Raw genomic sequence first — 27098 nt, 5'->3', positions numbered from 1 at the left:
CCCGGCTACTGCCAGCCCAACCGGGGCCGAAATGCTCCAAGGCAAGGCGACGGGGTGGTATCGCTGGTCCCTCACCAACCCTCAGGAGGGGCAGAGGGAGGTTTGTTTGTAAATAAACGCCTCCATGCCGACCGGTTCATCGGCAAGACCGAGGCGTTGAGAAGGATGGGACGTTTCCACCACCTCCTCCTAAAGGAAGGGCATTTTTGGTCACTCCCTGAAACGCTGATTCACTCGCCTGGCAGAAGTTCAGGCATGCAGCAGCACGGCTGCGTGCCAAGAGCTTGTTCTCCATCAGAGAAAAGCTTGTTATTAGGCTGAGAACCACTCTGGGGGCCACGTTTAGCTTCAGTTTCTCTCCAGCGTGGTCATCTTGAAGTCTTTGGGGTTGCAGTGAGATTGGTAAATCTGAACCAAGAAATACTTATCTCCCTGCGCCGGAGGGTCACGCCGTGGTATCTTTCCCCAAAGAAAGGGAGAGGGCCGGAGTCCCTCCCCCTCGGCCCATACCAGCGAGTAGCTGTTTCGCTCTGCTCCCTGCTCCCTTTCCAAACGTCTGCCTACAGCAGCTGGGGGTTGGGGAAACTAATTCATCAATAACTTTCATTTCCTGCTGTAAAACTTGCCCCGGGGTTTCTGCTGGGAGGGTGGGGCAGAGGATTTGAGGGAGGAGATTCCTCTCTTGAAAATCACATGTGATGTTTAAGGCTTTTCTAGCCTTCTTTAGGCTAATCACAACAACGTTCGCCGCCATCTCTTCCCACCCCATTTTGTGCTTCCTACTCATATCCTGTCTGTGTATTTTTGGCCACTTGCTAACAATTCATTTGAGCTAAAACTTGGCACATGGGGAGCTTGGCGCTGAGTGTCACTGCAGGAAAACAAGTTGACATCAGTTTAACCAGCTCAGTGACCTGGTGGCAACCATGCTCCCAGAGACGTGGCGGGGTTCAGGTCACCTTGTGGCGTGGCAGGGGACGGGGGTGTTCCTTACATGGCATATTCAGCCCCTCGAAACGCACATGGGGCTCTGACCAGGCATCTTTGCTTCGATGGAGGTGACGGCCCCATCTCCCAACAGTATGAGCACAGAGGGGGAGCGGGGTCTTGCTCAGGGGCTGCTGCTGGGTTCATAGAATCATAGAATGGTTTGGGTGGGAAGGGACCTTAAAGGCCATCTAGTCCCACCCCCGGCCCTGGGCAGGGACACCTCCCACCAGCCCAGGTTGCTCCAAGCCCCGTCCAACCTGGCCTTGAACCCCTCCAGGGATGGGGCAGCCACAGCTTCTCTGGGCAACCTGGGCCAGGGGCTCACCACCCTCACAGCCAAGAATTTCTTCCCAATATCTCATCCAAATCTCCCCTCTTGCAGTGGAAAACCCTTCCCCCTCGTCCCATGGCTCCCCTCCCTGATCCAGAGTCCCTCCCCAGCTTTCCTGGAGCCCCTCGAGGGACTGGAAGGGGCTGGAAGGTCTCCGCGGAGCCTTCTCTTCTCCAGGCTGAACCCCCCCAGCTCTCTCAGCCTGTCCTCCCAGCAGAGGGGCTCCAGCCCTCCCAGCATCTCCGGGGCCTCCTCTGGCCCCGCTCCAACAGCTCCGTGTCCTTCTGCTGCTGGTGCCCCACAGCTGGACCCAGTACTCCAGGTGGGGTGTCAAGACGCCACCTCACGTGGTGGGAGCAGGAGCAGGAGCACTGGCAGCTGGGACCGAGCCCAGCCCGTGCGTCAGAAGTCAATGCCCACGCTGGCAGAGCACAGGGGGACACTTTGCTGCTGTGCCAGTGAGTTCCCATCGCGGGGCACTGGCACTGGCTGGGGGTGCAGCTTGGATCAACAAGGGTGTCTCACCCACCCGGTTCCGGGGAGCGGGCTGTGCTGCTGAGGGTGGGAATAAGCAAAAAACGTCCATGCAGCAGCACTCGGGCATTTTTTTAGTAGTCGTCTAATCTAGCTTTTTTTTTTTCCCCTGTTGTTGGTATTTTCATGTATACGTCACGGTAGATAAAATTCAATATGGAAAATTGTGATTTATCACTTCCCAGTCGTCTCTGAAAGACAGAAATGGGGGTTCATCAAACCGTGCTTTTGCTCTCAGTCATTTATTTGTTTTACCTGCAAAATGCTGAGATTTTTGGAGTCTCACAGAGAGTCCCCAGTGGAACCCTAATGCTGATTGCTGATGCAAAATAAATGTTCTGTTGCAAAATATTTAACCAAACGTCTGTGGCCAGCTGAGGACAGCCCTGCTCTGTCGCTGGATTCGGAGGACAAGGTGCACAGTCCCAGGAAGCAGCGAGGAGGCGAGAACCAGGCGTTATTCTCAAAAACCCTATGCAGGAAACTCACTCCTTTCTTAAGACACAGACTGCACATCAGGGACGAGATTTGGTGACAACAGTTTGGATATTAGGAAAAATTTCTTCACTGAAAGGGTCATCAAGCATTGGCACAGGCTGCCCAGGGGAGTGGTGGAGCCTCCTCGGAGGTATTTAAAAGCCGGGTGGACGTGGTACAGAGGGACATGGGTTAGTGGTGGGTTTGGCAGCATTGCATCGACGGTTGGACTTGGTGATCTGAAAGGTCCCTTCCAACCTCGACAATTCCATGATCCTGTGGTCTCCTGTGTCTCCTTCAGCATGTCTTTGAGACTCTGCAGCGCTCTGCTCCCATCAGTGAAAGGGCAGTAGAAAAACTGACAATCTCACAAGAGGAATACAGGAACGGCTGGAAGGGGACGAGCTCCCGTGGCTCGGAGCAGAGGTGGGATGCAGGTGCCGAAGCTGGAAAGAGCATCGGGCTGTCGGTCAGGAGAAGAGCTGCAGTCAGGGCCTGGCATTCCCGCGGGGGACGGACACCAGGGCAGCTGGTCCAGATGGGCTCATTCATCGCCTACTCGCTTTAACCCCTTTTTAAGCAACTCATCTTGCTGTCCTGTGAGCAGCTCTTGACCGAGCGGTAGCATTTGGAGCCTTCTGTCAGCAAAGTTGGCTCCAGAGACTCCTTGTATTAACCCTTGGGACGCTGTCAGATGCAGCAATCTCAGTTCTGGTGGTTCCTCTCTCCTGCTTTTAAACTCCTGCTTGATTTTCACTCTGACACCTGGACTAAAGACGAGCGAATGGTCCCGATTCTCTCCTCCTAGCGACTCGCACCGTACCGTGACAAGTTACAGTCTTGGTTCCAGGAGCAGCTTCAGCACTTCCCACCCTCCTGCTGTCCCTGGCCACCACCTCGGCCCCAGCAACTCTGTGCGGGAGCACTCCAACCCTGAGCGGGAACCGGTGGGGCTTGAACCCCATTCCCCTGACGTGTCTTTTTTTTTTTAACCTCGCTGGTTTGTTTTCCAGCCAGGTCAGCTCCAGAATGTGACTCGCAGCCCGGCCCCTCAAGCCCTACAACGGAGGAGCGTCGCAGGAGGGCGAGCGGCTGGGAATGGCTCAAGCCGGCACTGCTTGGAGCCTCCCGCTGACGCCTGCAGGTAAACCCCGGGCTTTTACAGGGCGATCATCCCTCATCGGGGTTGATTTCCGATGTTTGGGCTTTCAGTAAAGCTACCGAGCTCCATGGGTGAGGCGGCAGGAGGGGGTTTTGCAGCATGAACAGCCAGTTACGCAGTAACCAGAACAGTCCCACGAGAGATCGTTCCAAAACAAAAAACGGCAAAAAAAAAATAATGTTCCCTTTGCCCTTTGTTTCATTTAGAATAGAAGGATGTGTGAGGCTGGGTTTATCAAAAGAATTTAAATGGCCATTTCTAATCTTACGGTGCAGAAATGTTTTAACAATCTTGCCACAAAAAACTTAATCTCCTGCAAGGGCAAGGAGGAAAAAGCAGAATTGGTCCCTGCAGCAGGGGCCGGGGATGAGAGTCTGTGAGGGCCAGCTCTCGGCTGGGCTAGGAGAAACCGGGAGTGACTACAGGACTGGGAAGGGACGAGAAGAGCTTCCTGTAATGTCTCAAAGAGGAAAAGTTTCACTAGCCACTCCTGCACACCCACAGGGGCTTGGCACAGGGATTTCCGCTCCTGAAATAGCTAAAGCTCTGCAGGGGGACACGAAGGAGACGCGTTCTGCGGTGGGAACCTCAGCACTGTGGAGCAGGTTGCCCAGAGAGATTGTGCCGTCTCCGCCCTTGGAGATTTTCAAGAACAGGCGGAGTAAATCAGCCCGATTTCAGAGCTGACCCTGCTTTGGGTTGGACTAGAGACCTCCTGAGGTCCCTTCTGGCCTGAGAGACCCTGAGATCCTCGGCGAGGAGATGGGAAGGAGCGAGAAAGCCCTTTAAGGCCAGGTGGGCAAGCTGGGTTTGCAAGGCTTGGGGCTGTTGGAGGATGGCGGACAGTCGTGCCAACACAGGCCACGTGGACTCTCCTGCAGCCAAAGGAGGCGGCAGGGGTGGCATTTACCACAACCTGTGGTTTAAAACCAGTGAGCTCTCCTCGCCGGACTGACTGTCTTTAGGGAACGAGCCACAGGCTTGTGTGTCACCTCTGGAGCAAGGGAAGGTTTGCAAAAGCGGGGTTGTGTCCAAACATGCCCGGTGCGGAACCTGGCGTAGTCATGGTGAAGGAAGGGGCAGGTGGCCCCGAGAGCACAGGAATACACACGCTTTGGAGAGGGACAGGGAGCCCCTGACGGAACGGAGAAACCAAAGTCATTTACCCTCCACCTCAGCAAATACCAGCTTTCCTGACAGCAGAGGTGTAACCCTGGTAGCCAGCCCCCCTGCCCAGTTCTCCTTCGACTGCAGATAAATATACGTACGTGCCATTTTTAGCCCTCTCAGTAATTCCCCTTCCTGGCCTTGGCAGGGACGCAGCCCTCCTGCCCACAGCTGTCTGCGAGAGGATGCTGCCAACCTTTCCCGAAGATGCTCTTCCCGCGCATGCAGCCCCGGTGCATCTGGGGCTCGCTTTGGGCTACGACACGGTGCTGTGCCCGCTGGTCCCCAGCCAGGTGCTCCTCAGTCCTGCCCTGTGGGACCGCCTGTCGGCAAGAGATTAGCGTGGGCGTACTGCTAAGCTGGATGCCATGAGGTAACCAGGACCTCTTATAGCTCGAGTTGTCAGGGGACAGGGTTCTGTGACAAGGGGACCCTAGTGCCAGCCACCCATGCGGCGCCGGAGCGGAGCACGGCCTCTGTGAGCAGCGTCTTGGCAGCTACGCGCTCTTGTCTCGGCATCGTGTCGGAGTCAGCGTCACGCACTGTGCTCTAGGGAAAATACCGGGGACCGCCGAGGGTGGTGACAGCCCAGATCTCTCCCGCAGCCTGCTCCGCTGCTTGACATCCTTCTTCTAACCTTTGACCGTTTGCTGACGAGGTCTTGGCAGGCGGGGAGCAGAGAGCAGGAGTGTCTCTGGGCTTGCGCCAGGTGTGGAGCAGATGTTCTGGGGACCTGTCTGGTCTAGTTTGCTACTGGGGACCTGTCTGGTCTCGTTTGCCTGTGACTGTGGGAGGCGGGTTTTGACCGTCCAGTTTGTTTCTTCCAGCCACCCTCGGTCATGGAATCATAGAATCATAGAATTGCAGAGGTTGGAAGGGACCTTTAAGATCATCAAGTCCAACCTTTAACCTACCCTGACATTCTAAACCATGTCCCCAAGTGCCCCATCTACCCTTTTTTTAAACACCTCCAGGGATGGTGAATCCACCACCTCCCTGGGCAGCCTATTCCAATGTTTAATAACCCTTTCAGTGAAAAAATGTTTCCTAATATCCAATCTAAACCTCCCCTGACGTAACTTGAACCCGTTTCCTCTTGTCCTGTCACTTGTCACCAGGGAGAAGAGGTCAGCCCCCATTTCTCTACAACCTCCTTTCAGGTAGTTGTAGAGGGTGATAAGGTCTCCCCTCGGTCTCCACTTCCTAGGAGATTTCCTTCCACTGAGCGGTCCCTGGGGCCGGAGCTCCTCTCCTCCCTTCGAGTCTCCCCTTTGGCTCAGAGGAGCCAGAGATGGCTGCCTGGATGGGGGGTGGTCCATCACCTCTCCCATCACCCGTGCTCATTCCTGCTGGGATGGCAGGTTGGGAGCACGCGCACGCGTGGCTGTAGCACACGCGGATGCCCAGATGGGAGGACAAGAACAAGACAGGCACACGGGGAGCCTCTCTGCAAAGTTTCCCAGCCTCCAGCAGTGGGATTTAAGAGCTCTTGGTACCCTTTTTCATCCTGGAATTTCTCCAACTGCATCTGGCCAACCTGTGTAAACTTTTGACATCCCGAATGGCCTGTGGCAAGATGCTCGGCAGCTCGGCTCTGCATGCGGGGCTCGGACATCCCCTTCTGTTTGTGCCGCACTTGCCAGCTGCCAGTTTCCTGGGATGCCCCCCAGCTCCGTTACCAGTAAACAGCTGTTCCGTATTCCCTGTCTCCGTGCCACGGGCAGTATCGCGGATCTCGAGGAGAGCAGCACCTGTGCTGTTTCTTTTCCAAGCTGAAGAGTATCGGAAGTTTCCTAACTTAAGTCACGTAGACAGGCGCCCCTTCCTCCTTTGTTTTCCAGCTCGGAGCAGAGGCAGCAGCGCGGAGGAGCGGTGGGAAAAGGGTGCTGCCGTGTCAAGAGGATTGCTCAGCGCCGACCACACCTAGGGTGCTACCTGCCCGCACTGGCAGGGACCGGCAATGAGCACGGCTCTGCTACGTTTGCTCGCAATTTATCCTGTTGAACCTGCTCCTGCCCCGCTCGGTGCAGCAGCTCATCCGACTGAGCTGCAGCTTTTCTGCCATTTTTTATTTTTTTGTTGTTTTTTCAGCTGGTGAAACTTTATCAACTTTCTCTTTTTCAAGCGGTAGCGACTCACGGCAACAAACCTGACAGTCCCGTGGATCTACGGTTAACCCCCCGAGCTTTCCTGTCACATTTACTCTCCCGCCCTGCCCCTTCTATTGCAAAAAAGAGGGAAAAGCACCCAGCCCAACGTTTTCCCCATGTTATTCCCATCCAGCCTACTCTGGCTTCATTTGAGTGCCGTGTTGGGGCGAGCACACGCCTGGATGCTGGGCTGGACCCTCCCTCCACCAGCCTGGGTTCTCTGCTACTGAAACTCCGCAGGCCCAGCTGGAGGATGCTGACTTACACCCTTTGGGAATCAGCCCTTTGACTTCAGTGGGGCAAACTGCCGTTTCCACCGCTCGGATGTGCTGCTCTCCTCCTGCAATTTAGGAGGGGTCGTGTTCTCAGGTGAATCAGCAACGCACCTGCCTGCGTGCTCAGGTACCAAGGCCATCTGGACATCATCTAGAGATGCTGGCGTGCAGGTGCCTGGTGGTACAAGACTCCTTCCCCGGCCAGCCCGAAGGACCTGACTCTTCTCGTGTGGATCTAAGCATGGATCGAGGCTATTGAGGTCCATCTAATTCCAATTAGAGGGTTTGCTTGGGTGCAGTCACGCTCTCCATCACAGAAGTCCTGCCTCCGTCAGATATTAAGGGCTGGAGCCTCAGCAAGGGATAACTTGCAAAACTCCGTTGTGGTCAGCGTACATGGATTTAGGAGCCATCCCCTACTGCCCAACCTTACCCCACGCCACAGACACCACCCACACCTGCACGGGCTGCCTGCGTACATGTTATTCCTCTTCCTTCTTCAAGGAGTTTTGAAAGTCTCATATCTCAACCTAGAAGCCACGCCAAGAGCATCAGGTGCTGAAAACAAGACGAACTGCCTTGCTGTGTGAAAGTCAGCGTTACAGATTAACCTGTGGGAATGGCCAGAGACAAGTCCGTTCACTTCTTCCCCAGAGGAAAGCATGAATATCTTTCTAGGGAACAGAGAGGTTTTAATTAGTGCTCCCTTCTGCATACAGCCTGGCTCTCCTACTCTGTCTCCTCAGATGAACACAGCTATAATTAAGAGGCAGCAGTGTCAGGAATGAGAGCAGGCTCCAGCCTGTGATTTATTAAGGGATGTCGTGGGTGCAATTACCTTTCTCTCTTCTCCTCTCCCCAGTGTTTTTATGAAGTGAATTTACTGATGAAAGGAGTGTCTCGAGCTCAGGCAAATGGACGCCCCTGCGTTTATCTACAGCACAGACAGAGCAAAGGCAGAGTCACGGCCTTTTCCTCCATACGGTTACCACTGAAAGCCTCAAACCCGACGTGGAGGATTTCGTGTCCCCGGGTCGCCGTTCTGGCCTAAGCCCCGACCCTCTGTGACCACCTGTGAGCAAGACCCGAACCGAGGGCAGCACCCACCAGCGCCCTCCTCATCGCCAACCGTCTCCAGCGGTGGGATGAGGAGTCACCCCAAAGGAGTCAGGGGACGAGGAGCGAGCGGCAGAGTAGGACAAGCCAGTTGCGTTGTCCACCACAACAAGGTGGGTCAGGGTTTGGGTGTTGCTTTGTGTTTGCTGGTGCGGGAATCCAGGGGGGGCATGGCTTTGGGTGGCAGCTCTGGTTCTCCTGGCAGCCAACACCTCTAACGCACGAAGAGGTTAGAACTGTCTCGGCTCCCCAGATAGTTCCCGCTTCTGGTCATCTTCAGGGGGAGGAAAGTTACGTGTAAACAGCCTGGGGGAGGGTGATGTTGACTCGGACTGTGCCTTTTCGCTTGATCTTAATCGCCGTCTTGCCAGTGGCAGTACTTCACTTTCTGAATCACTCAGCGACGGCGAGCATTACTGCTGGGTGGCTGAACTTTGGTTTATTGCCATTCAGATGGTCTGCACTTTACCTTTGTAGGATATAAATCTGGACAGGTTGAGACTGATAAGACGCAGGGGGGGAAAAAAAAAAGAAAAAGGAAGCAGGAAGAACAAAATTCAAACAAGTTCGAGTTATGAAAAGCTTTTGGGGGACAGTACCCCAAGTGGAATCCAAAAAAAGGTGGTGTTCAAGGATCCCAGCCCAGCAAACATGGAGTGTTACTACTCCAGCAGCCATTGAAGGAGCTGCCTTCACCTAGGGCAAGGCTGGGTTGGGGGCCTGTGAGCCGCCAGGGCTCGTTAGTGCCACATCTGGCCACCACGACCGCCAGGGCTGGCACAAAATCCCCTCCGCCGCCCCTTCCTGCCCTGGCTCTTGGTGCCTGTTTCCCCGGCAGCGCTCAGCTCCTCCATCCCCGCTGAACTGCCTGGGAGAGCCACGGCAGCGTACTGGGGAGGGGGAAAGGAGAGCGAACGGTTGGGCTCACGCCTCAGTGGGTGAAGACCCAACTGTGGTCTGGGTGTGGGAAGGTGCCCATAGCACCCGAAACGAGGATTTCTGGCACGTGAGACGCGTTTGCCCATCTCCACAGGGGAAGGAAAACCCTTTGTGAGGGATGCTCGTGATTTGTGACCCTCCTCGGTAGGCAGCGATGGACGGAAGGGCACGGAGCACCCTGAGCAGGCCCCGGCTGCACCTTGTCCCCCATCTGCCATGGAGCAGCCCAGCCTCTGCCATCAGCCTCTCGTGAGGGTCCCCCTGGTTCAACCGTGCCTGCAGGAACCTGCCGGCCTTCGCTTGGCGCTTCAAACCAAATCACGGCCAAAGTGGCTTCTCTGGCCGCTTCAGCCCCTGTGCCGGGGCAGCCGAGCAGGCAGAGCCTGTGACTCCCCACCTCTGGCTTCCCCCTCCCATGGCTGGGGAAGGTTTTAGTCTTCTCCCCCGGCGGGACCTCGGTGGCAGCGAGCACGTTGCAGTAACGCCCTTGGGAGCTTTTGGGGAACGGGAAGAAGGGCTGGGCTCTCCTGGGGAATTGCAGTGCAGGTGAATGGGGAGGATCTCCAAACCGGTCCAGCGCTCAGCCACACACGCTTCCCTCCCTTCTTAATTGCGATTCCTCCTGATTTATCTGCATTACCAGGAAATAAATACACCGGGGCTTTTTTTGTTTAACTCCCCCCAGCATCGTGCATTTCAAGTTTTGCGGGCGGCACCGTCCCCAGCCCAGGAAAAAGGAAGCCTCTCGCTGCCTCGGGAAGGGACAAGCTCTCGCCTCGTGCACAGAGGTGTCCTCGTCCGTGTGGGATCAGCCCAGCGACACCAGTGTGTGGGATCGGCTCTCTCCGGCACCTCCTTCCACTCCCGCTTGCCAGTGATTTGATGCAGGGGAACTAAATATTTTAGGGATGGGTAACAGCGTACTTATTCCCTGAGTCTGCCATTTCAAACCCACTGCAAGCAAACAAAATTGCCGTTCGCAGCCTCCCCGCTACGTGAAAATCCCCGCAGCTCCTCTCTGCCGCACGGTCGCGTGGGCAGGTGGAGGTCCAGGAGCCGAAAGGTGATCCTGGGTCTCCTTGGACCTCGTCTCCCTCGTGAACTCTGCGTCACTCGGGCGTCGTACAGTGCCTGGCACCATTCTTTGATGGTGCAAGGGCTCTTCTGTAACACGGTCGGATGAGCAGGGAGGGTTTCCGAAGGTACCACCCTTCCGCTCCCTCCGAGTGGGAGGTTTGAATACCTCCTGGGCAGGCAGGTGGGTATTTTCACGGGCACCTGCTGGACCTTGGCCAAAGCAGGGTGGCTGAGGAGGCCTTGCTGGCAGAGTCAAGTGCTGCTAGATCTGCCCGGCGCTGCATGCGTGCCGCCGCTCGGGGCGGACACCCTGCTGCTGATAAAGCTTTAACCGCAGTGCAGGAAACCATCTCTGTCACTCCGGGAAGTCCGTGGACTTTCCCTGGCACTTCTGCTTGGGTGGCGCTAGGGAAGGCTTGTAAGACTCTGGAGTATTTTTAGAGGGTCATTATTTTATTGCCAGTCACATCAAACTCATAGGCTAAAGGCCGTGTGCTAACATCTGCCCTGGAGTTAAGAGCAGCTCTGCTGACTGCTGCTACGTAGGTAGAGGAGACGTGAGGCCAGACTTCAGCCCTGCGCCAGGAGGAAACCGCTGAGTCTCCATCAAAACCACCAACCTGCCCTGACCGAGCACTTGGAGGGAGACCGTGGCAGGGAAGAGAGAGCGAGCAGAGACTGTGATGGAGACACAGTTCCAAAGCACCGCAGGAGCCAGCACTCTGGGAATTTAATACTCCGAAGCTCCCCCACGTGCTCAGGCTCTGCACCCAGACTTGTTTTATATGGATGTTTCTCAAGCCCACACAAGCCAACCCATATGTTCTCCCTGTTCCGCTCCTTTCTTTGTCCACCACGAGGACTGAGACCTCCCTCGTCCCTCAGCGCGTTAGAGTCTCTTCTGAATCTCTTTCAGCCTGAATTACCCCGTGATCTGACAGAGAGCACTCTGTTTTCCAGCACATTCAAAGCCATCTCGTCCAGGCTGAGACGCTAACAAACACCTGGCGGCTTTGGCCCCGAGGCCATGCCCCAGCAGGGTCTCCTCCCCTGGACGTCCAGCCCAGGTTTTGTCACGGGTGAGTTGTTTGCAGTCCACAAAGGTGGGCACCGGAGGAGAGAGTCTGTCTGCCTCCGTGACACGGAGCCCGTGGCCCAGAAGACATCTCCTGCTGGTGGCGTGTGGTGGCCGGGCTGCTCGCATCGGTCTCAGTGTCTTTGCCCACCCTGATGCTGGGTGGCGACCGGCAGAGGGGCAGAAAGCCAAGGACTGAAAGCTTCTCTTGGCAAATGCCTTTATCACGCCGAGCACTTTATCACGGGAGCGCGTGCGTGTGTGCGCACAGCAGCCGCGCTCCCCCGTCTCCCACAGCTGCTCCCTTCCCCAGGACTCCACCAACAGCCACTTCAGAAAGAGCACCTCATCCAGCCTCCCTTCCCAAGGCTTCCGCGGCAGAAACCAGCAGCAGGCACGACCCAGGCCCGACCACAGGGGGACTCAAGGCGTGTTATCCCAGCCACCAGTTCACGCCTCGGTTTTAAACAGGGCGAAGCAGTGACCTTTGCCGCTCACAGACACGTTCCCACAGCGGATCCCAAGTCCCTCTTCACAGTCCCGTCTTAAAGGGCTCCTTGGTTCAATACCGCTGCCCTTTCCGTGTGGGAAGGGCTAACTGCTCTCCCTGATCAACTGAAAACTCCATCACTCGACTAAACGGAGCCGGGAATATGCACCTGCGTGCGGGTGCAACCCCCCGTGGGCCTCTGCTTCGGTGCGTCAGCTGGGGGCTGAGCCTGTTGCTCGCATTTCTTTAACTCAGAAAAAGTCCTTTTTAGGGGCAGATCCCACCAAAGCAGCCCGGCACCGGAGCTCTCGGATGAGCGACCGCCGGCGGATCCGATCCCTGTTACAGCACCGGCTTCCTGAAGCGTTGCAGAGCAGCCCGGCAGCACAAGCGTTACACCCCATTGTCCTAATTACAGCAGGGCAATCACTCTATTTTACTACCGTGTTGTCTCACAGTTATTTCCAGCATTTAAAAATAACATCAGTCAAATTGTTTGTCCCTGAGCCTCCTCCTCGGTGGAGTTTGCACTGGTATTTTCCAGGCAAATAAGTGAAAGGGGAGAGGAGAGCCGGGCTCCAGCGCGTTAACGCAGACGAAAGCTCCCGGGGAGCCCGAGCTGTCACGCCAGGGAACGGGGCAGCTCCGAGCGAGCCTTCCCTCCGCTTGGGAGTAGGTTGATGTTTGGGAATAGCGTGATGAATCCGGCCAAGGTCAGGGGCGGGGGGAGCTCACCCGGCGGGAGCAGCAGCTCCCCGAGGTGCCTGGTGGGGAACAGCACAAATTCTCCCCGCACGCGCCCTGGACAGAGGAAACCCCGAGGTTTGCAGGCGAACAGCTGCTCAAAACTACTGTCTCCAGACTTCATTAGGAACAACAACAACAAAAAAAACCCACCCTGTTCTGTGCCAGACAGATATTTTGCTGCCAGGAAAGTGCCACCTACTGGACCTGGCCGGGCGGGGAAACGCAAGAACAGGAAACAAACCCCGAAAACGTAACGCTGGAAAAATTACTTTTTTTCACCCTTTTGAATAAAACCCCCAACCGCGTAAAACTGTGCACCGACAGTTATCCCAGCCGCAGCCCCCCCTCCGGTCATGCTCCCTCCGCAACTGAATCAACCAGACTTTTGAAGCAGATAGATAAATGTTTGGGGGGAGGGGGGGGTATGAAGTTTTAGGGTTTGCAAGGAGGGACTTACCGGTGCTGAGAAGCCGCTCTTGTCTCCCGCAGTTCCCTCGGCTCCCGTGCGTCCTCTCCCAATTAGCCGTGCCCTCCTAATTAGATCCCGCTGCCATTCTCCGGCAGCCAAGCTCCCTCTGCCTCCCTGCGCGGCGCTGAGCTGCTGCCCGAGGGATGGACGGAGGGGAGAGGGAGGCAGAGCCCACCCGCTGCCCCAGCCTGGGGGTCCCCGTGCCGCTGGCTTCCCTCTGCCCTCTCGTCCCGGTGCCGCTCGCCCCGGTTGTCTGAGAGCAGGTGACAGAGGTTTCTTGGCAGAGGAGAGAGGAGGGGAGGGATGTGGAGGCAGCGAGAGGTGGAGCTGGGACCCGGAGCAACAGGTTACTGTATAACTAGGAGCCACCCGGCTGCATCCCCGCAAGGCGCCGGGGGCAGCGGGGCCCTTTGCCCGCTCCTGGTGGAAGGGGACCGACGGCCGGGAGAGACGTGTTAAACTTCAGGTTTCTTTGGCCCGAGAACATTTTGTACCCGAGGGGGAGGTTTGAAGGCGGCGAGGGGTGGCAAAGGAGGGCTTGGAGCTGGGTTTTCCGTGGCCGGTGAGGGAGGGGACGCGCTCCCCGACTGTCTGGTGGGGGAACAAGGCAGCTTTTGTGCAGCCCGGTGCTCTGCTCCCAGCTCCGCGCTGGCTTGAGGGTTGTTTTCCTCCGGCTGTGCTCCTGCCTGCCCTCTCTGCTCTGACCGTGCAGCGGGGAAAGGTGCCGTGAGGTGGAGGGAGAGGGCAAAAGCTCTCTCTCCAGGTCGCCGAAGGCACTGTGCTCCTTGGGGTTACGCGGCCATAAAGCCCCTTGTTTTGCCCCAGTTCCACCGTGAGCTGGTGGGAGGTAGAACCGCACGTCTCGGCCCCACGTTCCCCCCCCGGCACAGCTGGGGCTACGGTGGGGAGAGGGGAGTGACTGCTGAACCCACCGGCGGGGGGAACCAGGTGCAGCAGCGGCGGTGGCACAGGAGGGGAGCAAAGGGCTTTCTGGCCACGGGCATCGCATGGGCTTGCTCCTCGCAGGAGATGCTCCTTCTCGGCTCTGCTCGGGCGACCACCGTGTGCAGGACCCCCTCGTTATTCACGGGCGTGTGCCCAGGCGTTCGGGCAGACGGAGACTGCACAGGACCCTCTTGGCCATCGCAGGGAGCATTCCCATGCTGCTGTGGCAGCCCTCCCCCGCGGATGTCCGAGCTCTACTGTCACAGGATCACAGAATCTTCATGGTTGGAAAGGACCTTTGAGATCATCGAGTCCAACCACAATCTCTGCCACTAGAGCATGCCCTGAAGTGCCACATCGAGACGTTTCTTAAACACCTCTAGGGATGGCGACTCAGCCCCCTCCCTGGGCAGGCTGTCCCAGTGCCTGACCACTCTTGCAGTAAAGCAATCGGTGGTGTCAGGAGCGAGACCGCCGACCCCTGTTCTCCAGGGCCCCAGGTGGGGCACAGGGACGGCGAGAGCTGCTTCTTGCTGGGGTAGCGGAGGTAGGACTCGAGGTTCAGCCCCTGCCTGGTGCTGAGCGTCGTTCCCGTGCTCCCTGGGAAGGGTTTCTTTAGAAACCCCGGGTCTCCTCACATAGTCTTTTGTTGTTCTTCTCTTGCTCTTGAAAATCCAGAGGGAAATTTTAAAAGATTGGCAAGGCCGCTCCTGAGTTTCTCTTGCCAGACTGCGGGGAGGATGTTTGTGCTGCGCTTGGGGTCTGCCGTGCTGCCAGCTCGGCCCTGAGCTTGGGGACCCGGAGGGACCCTGAACTCTGGGAAACGCTCTCTTGTGTGGGCAGACTTACTGCCTTCAAAGCACGGCTGGTTTCATTTGTCTCAAGATTTAACGTTTTTTAGAACGATGGGATCAGCTCGTGAGCTGATCGTTAAGTTAGAAAATACCATCTGAATGCATGGGTCTTACAGCCGTGTCCGTGGCAGCGTGGCATCCGTCTGGTTAGCCAGTCCTCTCCAAAAACTGGGGCTTTTCAGAGCGTTTTATTAAAGTGTGTGTGCATCACCGGCCTCCCCACGGTGTGTTGAACCCACGGCATGTACATGCAAGAAAGTCCCCCGCCGTCACCAGCCCCGTCGCAGGAATAGCCGCAGCTCCCGTAGACACCGGCGAACAAAATAGGAAAACGCTTCCACCACGGGACACAGGTCTGGAGGAAGCTCGGCTTCCTCAGCTCGGCGCTCGTCGAGTTCCCTGCTGCCATGGTTTTTCTTGGTTTTCCCCACTATGGGGGCTAGGGCCCGGCTTGCTGCCTGGCCCGTGTCCAGACGCCGGGCAGGGGAACTGCCTCGGGTGAGGTGTCGCAGGAGGAATGCCGCCGGGTGAGCGACGGGCAGCGGGAGAGCCAGTTCCCCGCGTGACAGTTACGATTTCGGCAGCTCGGTTTTGACAGGGGAACGACCTCTTCCACCGCGGGGGAACGTGAGCCGATACTCGGCGTGAGGCACCCGCCCAGCGCCCCGTCATCCTCCTCGCCGCGCTGTCGGTGAGGTCCCCGGGGGGATCTCGGCACAGGATGCACTGCGACAACGCGGCCAGCCCTGGGAGAAGCGGCATTTAGGGAATGCCAGCAATAACGTCGGGCAGGGGAAGGGGCAGCGGTGCAACCGAAGGGGAACGCGGTGGGAACGTCAGCTGTGCCGGAGCCCGGCGAGCCTTGCCAGCTGAAAGGTTTGGCACAGGACATCCCTGCCCCTGAAATGCAGCATCTGCCACTGGGTCTGGGCTGGCTTTCCTGGGACGCAAACTGGGATTTGGAAGGATTCTGTTTGGGAAGCCATTTAATGTTTAAGGCACGGACTGCGTGCTGTCTGGCAGCTTCGGCTCCGCATTCACGATGGAGAAAGGCGCAGCGGGCTACCGTGGGGTGCTGCGCCCCGGAGGAAATCTCTAACTGCTGAGCAGAGGAGGGAACTTTTCCCCTGGGCAGGGAAGAAAACCACAACTGAGGTTATTGCATCCTCCCTGCAACCGCCGAGGCTGGTCGAAGCGGGGCAGAGGCGGCCGGCCGGAGGGGAGTTACCCTGCTGCGCGGCGGGGGCTCCCAGGTGTGGAACCCCACGCGCGTCCTCAGCCTCCCTCCTTCGGCCGCCGCTCGGAGCTGTGACAAAAACGGTGGTCGCTGGGGGACTGCAGCGCTTCAGCTGGGTTTTGGTCTGTACGCCCTTTCTGCCTGCTGAGGAACACAAACTAGCCGTGGACCAGTAACGCCCTATCTCGCAGAGTATCTCCGAGTCTGAAATCCCAGGAGGCCAACTTGCCTCTCGGGATCAGCCTTTTAGATCAGGTTGGCGGCAGACACCCCTGTGATGGCTGGAGAACAAAGACTTCTTCCTCGCAGAGTAAACAACACCCAAACCGAGCTCCTCAAAATATGTCTTCCTCTAAATTTTTCATGCCGTTTTCATCCAACTTGCTCGTCCTGTTTGAGGAGGGCTGGGCCTCGTAATTAAAAGCTCCAGCAATCTTATGTCTGGCAAATGTCATCAATGGCTTCGCTCTGCCGTGCCCTGGCTTCTCCAGAGAGTGGGAATGGTTTGGAAAGGAGCTCCAGATCAGAGAAACTCTCCGAGGTCAGGGCCCGATTCACTGTGGGTCTTTGTACCGGCTCCGCGTGGAGAGCAGCTGTCAGGAAATCAGGGTCACCAGCATAAATGACAGTTCCCATTCAAAGCCTGGAAATATCCGAGACGAAGGAGTTGTCTGAAGCTTGCAGATTTCGTCGTCCTTCTCCTACATTCATCACAGAGTGGGGGGGTCAGCAGCAGAAGCACCCCAGCATCTGCCCGGCTAATCAGACAGAAGTTCGTGGACAATTTTATCTTAAACTGGAAAACTCAAGCAGCGCTGTCCTGCCCTTCTGAGGGTGCGGGTCCAGGTTGGTGCCGGCTGAGCCCCGGCAGGGACTGACATCCGGCCAGGACTCGGCAAGCCATCGGGCGGTGCTCTGAGATGAGCTCCAAAATTCATGTTCGTTATCGTATGTGTATATTTACCCCTTTGCTGAATATCAGCAAGCATTGTCACTCTCTGCTGACTCTTGTTTTTCATCTAGGCGATGGTTAGGATTCACCACGTTTTATAACATATATTTATTTTTATATATATATATACACACACATATGTATGAGCCCCACTGTTTTGTAGAGCTGGGGGAGGAGGCTGCTTTACCCTGCATGGCCCAGCAGACTGTCCCAAACTCGTACCGTGCTGTGGGGACAGGCAGAAACGTGGCAGCCGCCACCTAATTAACACCTTCCTCAGAGCCAGTTTCGAGGGCCGTTTTCTGCGTGGATCGGGCCAGGGATGCGGTTTTATGGCGCAGCATCACAACGGGTTGTCAGGCTGTAGCTGAGGGGTGGTGGTCTGCGGTGGGGTCGGACGCCTCGGGGTAGGAACACCTTCCGCTGGCTTCCCTAGCGTCTCCCGAATCTACACCCTGGGTCTCTGCTGCCTCCAGTTGTGCTAATATTCTGCAGTTGTTTTGTTTGTAGTGAGCACCGCGAGAAGGAAGGAAGGTAAAGCGCGGAGGCTGCGATTTGAAGTTAAGGTGTGTGACCCCGTCTGCCGTACCACCTACGTTCAGGTAAAAAAAATTTCCGCTTTGCGATATTTCCTTTATAACCTGTCAGGTGTTCTATTGCCAGACCTTTGGGTAGGGCGGGTGTAAATACCAGGAAAAAATTGTGCTTTTATTTGTACGCATACGGAAAGGGGTTTTGCTTGGTATGCGTTCGTCATTAACAGGGTAGATAGAGCTCGGAATGTTTGTCACTCCTGGTCACACGTGATGAGCACGTTCCATTATGCCAAGCAAATCTGGCAGGACAAATGGGCGGGTGTTTGATTCACGCAGATTAAGCACAGAAACATTTGGTCATTCCATTTCCTGGCTGCTCCGTAGCACCCAGTTGTGCTGCGTTCACCTCGCCTTCGCGGGTGCAGCCTCCCACCAACAAAGGGCTGGTTGTGCCTCTGACTTCCCGGGATCTGCCCTGAGGGGATTCCTGCCGGTGTCGGTGTTTGGATTCCAGCTGCCGGGGCGGTGTAACGTGGACAGACGCCGGTGTCACCTGGCCTCGGGTACGACCGAGGGACGGAACCGGGCCCTTCCACAGGCACTTCTGCGTCTTCTGTTCCCTCCTACCCCCACTGGAAGGGTAACAGAGTGGGGCTGAGGTTGTACAGGGCCCCCACGCTCTATGTGCAGCCCCTGGCTAGGGGAAATAAGCACAGACCTCGGTGCCCTTTCCCCGCGCAGGAGCACGGCCCACGTGGAGCAGCAGCAGCAGGATCAGGAGGGTCGTTTGCACACACCCAGGCTCGCCCGAGTCTTCCTTTGCGCAGCTCAGCTGCAGCCTAGGGTCTGAAGAAGATGCTCCGCACTTCAAACGCTTCTTAGATCTAAAACATTATTTATTTGAATAAATAAATACAAAAATAGGAAATTCTGAATACAAAACCTGCTTGTACAAAACCCCGAGCAAATTCCCCAAGCTTTACATTAATACAAATGTATTTTTGGTACAGTAAAAAAAATCTGAAATTGCACATAGTTCTTCATTTAAAAGACAAGGCTTGAATGTAGTCATTTTTACAGAACCGTGGAAATAAACACATTTAACACCAAACAGAAATACATCTGACAACATTCTGTTGGACTCTTAAATAGGACAGAGGGTGAGCGAATGGTGAATGTTTACACTCATCTTAAGGCCGTCCTACTCAAACAAACCTACTCCCACACTTCTTCTGCCTTTGGCCTCTGCGTCAGTGAGAACCGGCTGCCCAAACCGTGCCGCTCGGCTCTCCGGGGATGCGCAAAACTCAATTCAACTCTCTCCCACTGGGATAAATCAGGTACTGCCCTACTAACGTCAGGGAAATTACCACTGGGGGCTGGGAAGACAAATGAGAGCAGGAGAGAAACTGTGCCCTCGAACAGGGACGTGTCTGTGGCAAGGCAGAAGTGAGTGCGCGCGCATTGGCCTGATTCATTTCTGTGTCACTTGGGTTGGACGTTGCGGCGATGTTGTGAAAACTCACATCGTCCCAACAGCGTGCAGCCAGACGATGCACTGGCTACTGTTCTGAGTTGGGAATGAACGTCTAGTGTCGGTTCTTGACGAACACCAGAGCATTAAGTGCTTTTGCTGAATCACCTCTTGCCTTTGTCTGGAAATACGCTGAGTGATGAGAGAGTGAAACACAGCTGCTAGACAGGATATTCTCCCTACCGTTCAGGGAGATCTCCCCCCAAAAATTTGCACAGAGTAAAGTTTTACAGGATTTTTATATGCAAAATAATTAAATATTTGAAATATAAACTCACTCTTTACCGACAAAATGTGTTGAAAATATGTAGACGACTGCTAAGGTTTAGCTGACAAAAGCAGCAATGGCTACGACCTTCAGTAGCGACTCCAGCCCGTACGTAAAGAGGAGGAGAGCGTTTAGAATGACATCTGCTTTCAGCACGTAAGTTTGCCACACCAGGAAATACACAGACAGAATCACGCTTCCCACCGTCATCACAAGACTGAGCCCCAACGGAGCCTCTTCTTCCGTCAGGTTACCCTTGGAACCTCGAAGGAAACAAAAAGCTGATATGAGTCTTCGATTTCTTCTGACAGTATCACAAGCCACAAGTCTAGAGTATTCCTCTTCAAAAAAGGCTCTAGTTCTCACAGCTCAGAGTACTCCGAAATCCTGGCCTGAATCAAGGCTCTGTCAGTAAACGTAAGAACAAACCCCAACACCAACGGCCAGTCGATTTCTTGCTGCCCGAAGTTGATCTGAAGAGCAATCAGTTGATGCTCAGAGTCAGGACGCCTACCTTTTCTTACCGCAGATAAGCAGTTCTGAAGCTGCAATCATTTTGATCGCTCAGCTGCTTAGTCAACCACCACATTTTCCCCCAGTCCCCCCCAGCACTTCGCATGACAACTCGGTGCCTGCGGTGCACATCTAAGAGCATCCAATCCTCGTTTTAAAATCTTAGGCAATATGGAATCTTCTGCATTCCCTGCTAATCTATTCCTATTTCAAATTACTATCATCATGGAGAAGCTGCACCTATCTCTTCCTTGCATCTTATTTCCAAGCTAGTCTCGGTAGATTTTGCTGTTTAACTGCCTTAGACTTGAAACTCGCTTCTGCATTCACCCACCAGGCTCCAAGCAAACATCTGCAGGGAGCTTTAGGCAGAGGCTGAATTCAGCCCTCCAGCGAGTCAGCTGAACTAACAGAGACCCACCTTGCATAAATGTCCTGGGAATATCGAGCACAGGTTTCAATAGTGACTTGTTTTTCTAAAAAAGGACTTTATGAAGTTTTAGCAAGCTCTGGACAGGGGTCAGGAGGCCCTTTATGCTCTTCTGTATCAGGGAAACGAAGATGTTGGAACTGGCAGAAGGGGGGGAAGGGAAAGGCGCAGTCGAGGTGGCAGCCGTACGCCGCTCAGGGACATGCTTAGCATTACCCGTTCCACAGGGCTCCGGCCGTTTGGTTACTCATGTTTGTTGCCGGAGCGGTTGAAAGGAGCCGTATCGCCTCAGTGAATGGAAATGTCGGTGTTTCAGTGTGTTCATTCTCACAAGTCACGCTCACTTGTGAACAGCATTCCGGCTGTCCCAGTTATATTGCTTTCTGACAACCCAGCTATTGTTTTTAATGGCATTGTAGATTATATTTCATATGAGAGCACATTCTGTTTGGCCCTCTGGCCAAATCTATCGATCCGTCAGATGAAGTTTAATGACATAAACAAACAAGTCTCCAAATATCTGCTCGTTTGCTAAACCGGCATGTTTTGACACACACTCAATTTCAAAATGATGACTGTTTAAAGACTATATTCCACTGAAAAGGCACGGTGATAAGATGACATACCCAGGTATAATCGGAGCACTTCAAGAATGGCCATAACGAAAAGCAATGCAAGATCAGGAGCCAGGAAATCATCCGGATAACTGAAAACTTCACCTGTGGAATAAGACAGTGTAAACAAGCCAGGAAAATACAGTAGGCACACAGACAAACCACAGCCGTGTCGTAAGCACACAGCCTATTCTGTGTTAGAATACGCGCAACTTACTTTTATAAACAATCATTGCCAGAGTTGCCAAGAAGTAAAAGATGTAATAAATCCCATTTATATAAAATAGAATCTGTAAAGGAACAGACGACAGCTGGTAGCTGCTGTTAAGGATTTCTCATAGCAGTGAGGTGGGATCCATTTCATAAAATCGCCCTTTCCCAGTAACCTCAAAATACACTGCTGGGCCTTTTTATACTAACTGGTTTGACTACGGCTGGCCTACTGGGTAGGGTTCAGAAAGTAACCCGAGACTGCAAATACCAGAGTTAGGATAAAAGCTCGCTGTTTCAGGTTTGGCTTTAGTTCCTTTTTTCAAAAAAAATTATTTGGTTTGCAGTGGGGCATTCATTAGCCTAAGGAAATGAGGGGGGTGGGGTGCGTGCGTACATTTCCCCAGACAACTTCTATACCTGCTGGTCAGCCCTGAGCGAGTTGAGGGAGGGTTGGCAGGCTCCCGTACATCAAATTCCTGTACGTTTCGGAAAATGGGTGGCTCTGTGAAGCAGACAGTCCCCATTACTGCCCACACGATGGAACGTCTGCAAGCTGCGCTCTTCGCGCTGTGCCTGAGAAAGGCCACCAGCTCAGCTTTGAGATGTAAATGTGTAAGAAACAGACTTCCTTAATTCACTGCTCACAAACCAAACTATTGTATACTAGATAATATTTAGCTCTAGTTATGTGCCTGTCAACGTGGATCCACTGCCAAGGTATTTGAGAGCTCCGCAGTCCACATCCCCAGAATGCCCCCGAAGCACAGGGAATACGGCACAGTCGTACAGACAGGGAGAGATTCCTTGCAGGTTGAGGACACACTGGTCTCAGCTGGAGCCATCCTCAAGTCACAAATTCACTCGGAATTAGCTGCCTGCGCTCCGCCGGGAGTCGGTGGAGATGGGAACCTTCCAGCCAAGCAGCTCCTGAGCAGGGCGGGGAATGAACTGAGGGTGTTAAACCGCATCAGCTCCTGCTCTGACTGCAAGAGGAGTCAAAATGCCCAATTTATAGGAGGTACCTCACAGTCTTTGAGAGCCCACCCTCCCCCCGGCCCCGGACAGGCACAATTCCTACACAGCAGGTACCTACAGACTGAAGGAATCATTTTCTCTTGAGGCGCGGCAGCACGTTATTCATGCAATAGAGGAGACGCACGTAGGACATCCTGGGGCTTCACCACATGGAGAAGTTGGAATGTGGCTCCAACAATCCAGAAAGTTTGGCCATTCATGCGCATTTTGGGTAACCAAACGATACCAAATGCCTTTCTCAGCCTTACATAATACACTGTAATTTATATAAGGAAGTTATCGGTGCAGATTTCATTACTTCCACATCTCTCTCTATACTCAAAGTATTTTTTATCCTCCCCTCTCTGCCCCAGCCCTTCTCAAATCCTGATTATCTCCAAGCAGGGATTTCATCCCAGGCATCTTTTACAGGAACTGCCCATCCAGTTTCTGGAGGGAGCACCCACCCACGCGTGGTGGATGCATTCCAGTTCCCAGAGCGGCTCATTTTATTAAAACTGAACCAGGTTTTTTGTGTTTTTCCAGTTGAAGGAAGGTGGAGCAAAAAAATTACTAGATAGGTTCTAAGCATGGAAATCTCTGAAGCCAAGGGTGTCTCCTCGTTGGAGGTTACTTAGATCTTGGCAGGAGTAAAGGCAGGGTGAATTAACATGAGAGAAGAGGAAGTACTACTGAAAGCTGCTTTTCCTACCTCTTGTCGGCTGTGTCAGCTGTCTGTGAGCTGTGCTGCGTGGGGCTTGTGCCCATCGGGCCACAAACCCCATTTTTAGCCTCGCTTCCTAAGGAAATGAGTTACATGACCATAAAACGCGGCTGCTGGCCCTCGGTCAACGCTGCAGGGCGGGTTCAAGGGGTTTGTGCATGAGTGGGAGCTGATCGGGGCACAGTCTCAGCAAAATGCTGCAAAAACATCTTCCCTTGGAAGAAACGTTTCACCAGTTTTGCTTCCTATGGGTGGTGCTGATGATGGAAAACTCAAAGAATAACACAAAAATAGCATTGCGCAGATTTATTAGGCGGGAAGATGCGAATGCATTTCAGCCAGTCTTCCTGAAGATTCCCACGTCAGGGATGAAAGGTACGAAAAGGATACAACTGATGAAGTTCTTCCTTTCCGTTGAGAAGGAAAAAATAAAAAGAAGAAAATGAGTCTAAATATTTACCAAAATTGCTACAGAAACATTCGAACAACTGATGTTACTAGAGCGGTCAAGGATGCTTATAGACATTTTTTTCTCAGTTCACTGGAAGACTTACTATTTTCTCAGATCATGCAGTTCAGGGTCCAAAAATAACTTTTTCAAATACATTAATTCTAAAGTAATTTGGGTGAAACCCCTGTTGTGAAAAGTCACTTTCACTGAGGAACCCATCCCTTTCAAAACTTAAAGAAGTACACAGGCATCACCTAGAACTTGTTTATCCTGTCCTTTCACAGCAGATGACATTGATCCCTCTAACTATGTAGGAACGAGGGAAACATGCAAGGGAACCAGAATGTGCCATTTGGTTTTAAATTGTGAGAAAGCGTTGCGTAGAACACAGGGCTCCCCAGCTCCTCTAAATAACATCCCTCCAAACCGGTTCCCTTCAAAAGCAAAGTCATTCTATGTAAAACCTTAATAGGTTCTGATCAGCCACAGAAGTCATACAGAATATTTTCCATGAGCTAACCAATACATTTCACGTTTTTCTTCCTTTTTTCTGCAAAAACACAGATAAAATTCCCTTGCAACACGATGGCACTGACCTACTAGAGTACCTCTTCAGTAACTCATTAATATTCGTAGCTTCTTTCAGACACATGAGGAATTGAAAAGTTTCAATCTCTATTTCACAGAGCAAAACGGTCTGTGAAAGGCCGTTTCATCCATCTTCTCAGAGACATCTCATTATCATCATCAAGTCAGCGGGACATACCTCACCATCTTCATCCCTGGGCTTCTCGAGGTTAATGTCCTCATCACCTAATAGTTTTATGCAGTTGGGCCCAAATTAATCCCCACTAACTTTAGGCACCTAATTAAAGTATCCAATTTGGGAACGCAGTGGAAATAGGCAAGCGATTTTAGAAGGTGATTCATACTGGCTGTGATGTGAAATGATTCACCTGGACGTGCTTCATCTTCTCTCCACTTTCTGTAAAGGCACTGCAGGCTCCTAACAGACTCGTCCCTTCACTTAGCCAAAATGCGTTTTGATGAATGCTTTATTTCTTTTTGCAGAATGGGAGGTAAAGGTTTCATTACACATCTTGTTCTGCAGTGACTAATGGTTAAAGATGTGTTTGTACTTATACCCCGGTATAAACCCTCATGTGAAAGTAACGCCCTGTATTAAGATGATGTGCTTCCTTCCTTGCACAGCAATAAGGAGATGTCTCCATTTTAAAGTTATTTTAGACTGTGAAGTAGGATGTTAATTTGAAATACCACAACTACATGTGCAAACGTGTTATTATTCTGTGAGAAGTGTCTGGATATGAACTTTTTCGGTATAAGCAAACACTAAGCTGTACCGGCATAGCCTCCTCTGTGCTGGGCAGCTACGCTGCCGTGATGCCAGTGGTATAATTAGGGTAGCACAATTTCACCTTACAGGCAACCCTTAGTGAATTCCCTAATGGCAGTTCCCCAACTTTATTTTTATTTTAAATAATTTTCCACAAGAGGGCACTGACCACATTCCTGCCATCTGTTCCGAGGACGGGTTTGATAGCCACTGTTATTTAGCATATGCTGCCTCCCACTGAGCAACACGGGACATTTCACACGGGTTAAACAAACCCCACAACACGCCTGTGAAAGGGATACTGCCGTTAACTAGTAATTATTATGCCAGTTGAATATCTAATTTCAGGTATAACAGCAGGCTGCTAATCCCAGCACCCTGAGATCCTCTCACTGCTGGGATTAATGAAGCCTGCATTGCTGCTGGGGGGGTTTAAAATTGAAAAGTGAGCATTCTGGCACAAAGAAAGAAAAAGAAAAGAGTAACACTTTAAAAGCATTTATATGGAGCACACAAACTTTGTCGCAGCAAGAAGAGCATCCTACTAAGGGGGGAACTTGCAGTAGTGAGACCCGGTGTAGTGACTCCCCTGCCTGCAGGCTGGCACACGATTTCTGCCTGTTGGAAACCTTGTATCGTCCAGAAGAAAACAAAGTGTAACACCACTGTTTTCCAGCTGTATCAGTTCTGTAACGTAGGCCGGTCACTCCCAGGCAACAAGGTATTTGCATTTGGGATGGGTATGGATTGTGAGCCCGAGTCCCATCCTTGGGCGGGAGGAAGGCATGTCCGCCCCACAGCCCTGCTCTCCGACAGCCCTGGCACCAAACCCTGCTGCCTTTCCCGGATGGTTTTGCAGGCAACAGCCACAGACTCCGCTCCAGTTAAGTGTTTTATACAGCAAAAGCTTGACTACTTATCCAGGCTGCTCTTGATTTTAGAAATGATTGTCAGTCACACTATGCATGCTTACTTGAGGCAGAACATAGCCCATTTTCTAAGAAATGGCTTAATTTTTTTTTTTTTTAATGCCAAAACTGTATTACAAGCATGCAGCAGCTATAGTCAATATTACCCAGCACACCTTATTACACAAACTTGTTTTCAGGACTTGGTGAAACGCTAATCGTTTAACCCAAGTTTTCAAAATCAGCTTTGTCTACCTAGGTCTGAATTTATATTTTGGGGGGAAACCTTTGACCTCTCTGAAAGAGAGATAGGGCAATTTTTTATACTGAAAGAGGGGAGATTGAGATGAGATCTGAGGCAGAAGTTCTTTGCTGTGAGGGTGGTGAGCCCCTGGCCCAGGTTGCCCAGAGAAGCTGTGGCTGCCCCATCCCTGGAGGGGTTCAAGGCCAGGTTGGACGGGGCTTGGAGCAACCTGGGCTGGTGGGAGGTGTCCCTGCCCAGGGCAGGGGGTGGCACTGGATGCCCTTTAACGGTCCCTTCTAACCCAAACCATTCTGTGATTCTATGATTAATTATTTTGACCCCGCTAATGAGCTGGAAGAACTTTTTTTTTCTTCTTCTCTCCCCCCACTCCAAGAATCCCAGTGGTTCATAATTTGAACCACTACAGCTACCACTACAATTTGAACTACTACACAGCTACCGGGATTTCCTTCAGGGTGTCGGCGCTGTCGCGACAGGGCTACCGGGCTGGGCTGGGCTGGGCGCCGAGGCCTAGCTAACCTCGGCCCCCACCTCGCTCTCCCCGTATGTCCCCCCCCGCCTCAAGCGGCGAGAGGAAACCTCGAACACGATGGGGAATGGCCACCCCCGGTCACCCACCGGAACGCGGGGGGGGGGAGGGAAGAAAAAGGTTCTGTCGGTATCGATGGCAACGCGCCGCTCACCTCGCCTCACGACAGCCATCTTGGCGCCACGCCCCGCCCCCGCCGGTCCTCCAGCGTCCCAGCAGCCTTTGCGGGGCGGCCCCCTCCCTCTCCTCCGCCTTCGGGTGCGATCGGAGCGCTCGGCCCGGTTCGGCCGCTTTCGGGCGGATTCGGGCTCTGCACGTTCGGGCCGACGAAGGGGAATTCGGGCGCGATCGGAGCGGACTCGGCACCGCTCGGCTCCCCTCGCGGCCGCCTCAGCCGCCTTCGGGTGCGATCGGAAAAAGACTCGAACGAGCTCGGGATTCTTCGACCCGCCGGGCCGGGCCGCTTCGGGGACTCGGCCCCGCTCGGGCGGGCTCGGGCTCGCCGCCCGATCTGTCAGGTACCGCTTCGGGCCGCGTTCCGGCGGGCTCGGCTCGGCCGCCTCCCGCATTGGGATTGGCCAGCCGGCGGGGAAACCATCGGACGAGGCCTGCAAAGACTCGGGACACTTCGGGCACCATCGGAACCGGTTCGGAAACGCTCGATTCCGCCCGGGAAACACCTTCGGAACCGCTCGGGACAGCTCGGCACCGCTCGGACGCCCGCCCAAAAGCGCTCGAGTGACCTCGGAGAACCG

At 53.8% G+C, this 27098-nt stretch overlaps 3 protein-coding genes across 6 annotated transcripts in view; 1 reads left to right on the top strand and 2 right to left on the bottom strand.

The window, feature by feature from the left end:
* GATD1 (glutamine amidotransferase class 1 domain containing 1) overlaps positions 1 to 3476 on the top strand; it is a 91356-nt gene extending 87880 nt beyond the window's left edge. The window contains exon 10 of the mRNA XM_054198768.1: positions 3346 to 3476. The gene's annotated coding sequence lies outside the window, so the exon portion shown is untranslated. The remainder of the gene's footprint in view (positions 1 to 3345) is intronic.
* Positions 1 to 13289, bottom strand: part of EPS8L2 (EPS8 like 2) — a 70829-nt gene extending 57540 nt beyond the window's left edge. The window contains exon 1 of the mRNA XM_054198750.1: positions 12988 to 13289. The gene's annotated coding sequence lies outside the window, so the exon portion shown is untranslated. The remainder of the gene's footprint in view (positions 1 to 12987) is intronic.
* Positions 13290 to 17541: 4252 nt separating this feature from the next.
* TMEM80 (transmembrane protein 80) lies at positions 17542 to 26912 on the bottom strand. 4 transcript variants are annotated; one of them, XM_054198762.1, is made up of 6 exons: positions 26498 to 26912; positions 23224 to 23240; positions 21100 to 21193; positions 20895 to 20987; positions 19343 to 19588; positions 17542 to 18407 (listed from the first exon to the last, which is right to left on the bottom strand). In XM_054198762.1, the coding sequence occupies exons 1-5, from the start codon at positions 26910 to 26912 to the stop codon at positions 19383 to 19385; spliced, it is 825 nt and encodes a 274-aa protein (XP_054054737.1). In that variant the 3' UTR covers positions 17542 to 18407; positions 19343 to 19382. The 4 variants fall into 4 exon arrangements, with proteins under 4 accessions (XP_054054737.1, XP_054054736.1, XP_054054735.1 ...); XM_054198761.1 differs by having other exon boundaries at positions 18331 to 18407; positions 19336 to 19588; XM_054198760.1 differs by lacking the exon at positions 17542 to 18407 and having other exon boundaries at positions 18454 to 19588.
* Positions 26913 to 27098: the final 186 nt, after the last annotated feature.

This window comes from Rissa tridactyla, chromosome 4 (genome assembly GCF_028500815.1).
Source record: "Rissa tridactyla isolate bRisTri1 chromosome 4, bRisTri1.patW.cur.20221130, whole genome shotgun sequence".
Lineage (NCBI taxonomy): Eukaryota > Metazoa > Chordata > Aves > Charadriiformes > Laridae > Rissa > Rissa tridactyla.
The sequence above is the reverse complement of the archived record's forward strand: the minus strand, read 5'-3'. Positions and strand labels throughout refer to the sequence as shown.

What these genes read in the sequence shown, in the direction of transcription:
- TMEM80 (XM_054198762.1), bottom strand. Translation starts at nt 26,912, where the DNA reads ATGCGGGAGGCGGCCGAGCCGAGCCCGCCGGAACGCGGCCCGAAGCGG. An exon ending in GGCAATGATTGTTTATAAAA is followed by an intron (nt 20,988 to 21,099) that starts GTAAGTTGCGCG and finishes CTTATTCCACAG; the next exon opens with GTGAAGTTTTCAGTTATCCG. An exon ending in AGTGCTCCGATTATACCTGG is followed by an intron (nt 19,589 to 20,894) that starts GTATGTCATCTT and finishes GTTTCCTTCGAG; the next exon opens with GTTCCAAGGGTAACCTGACG.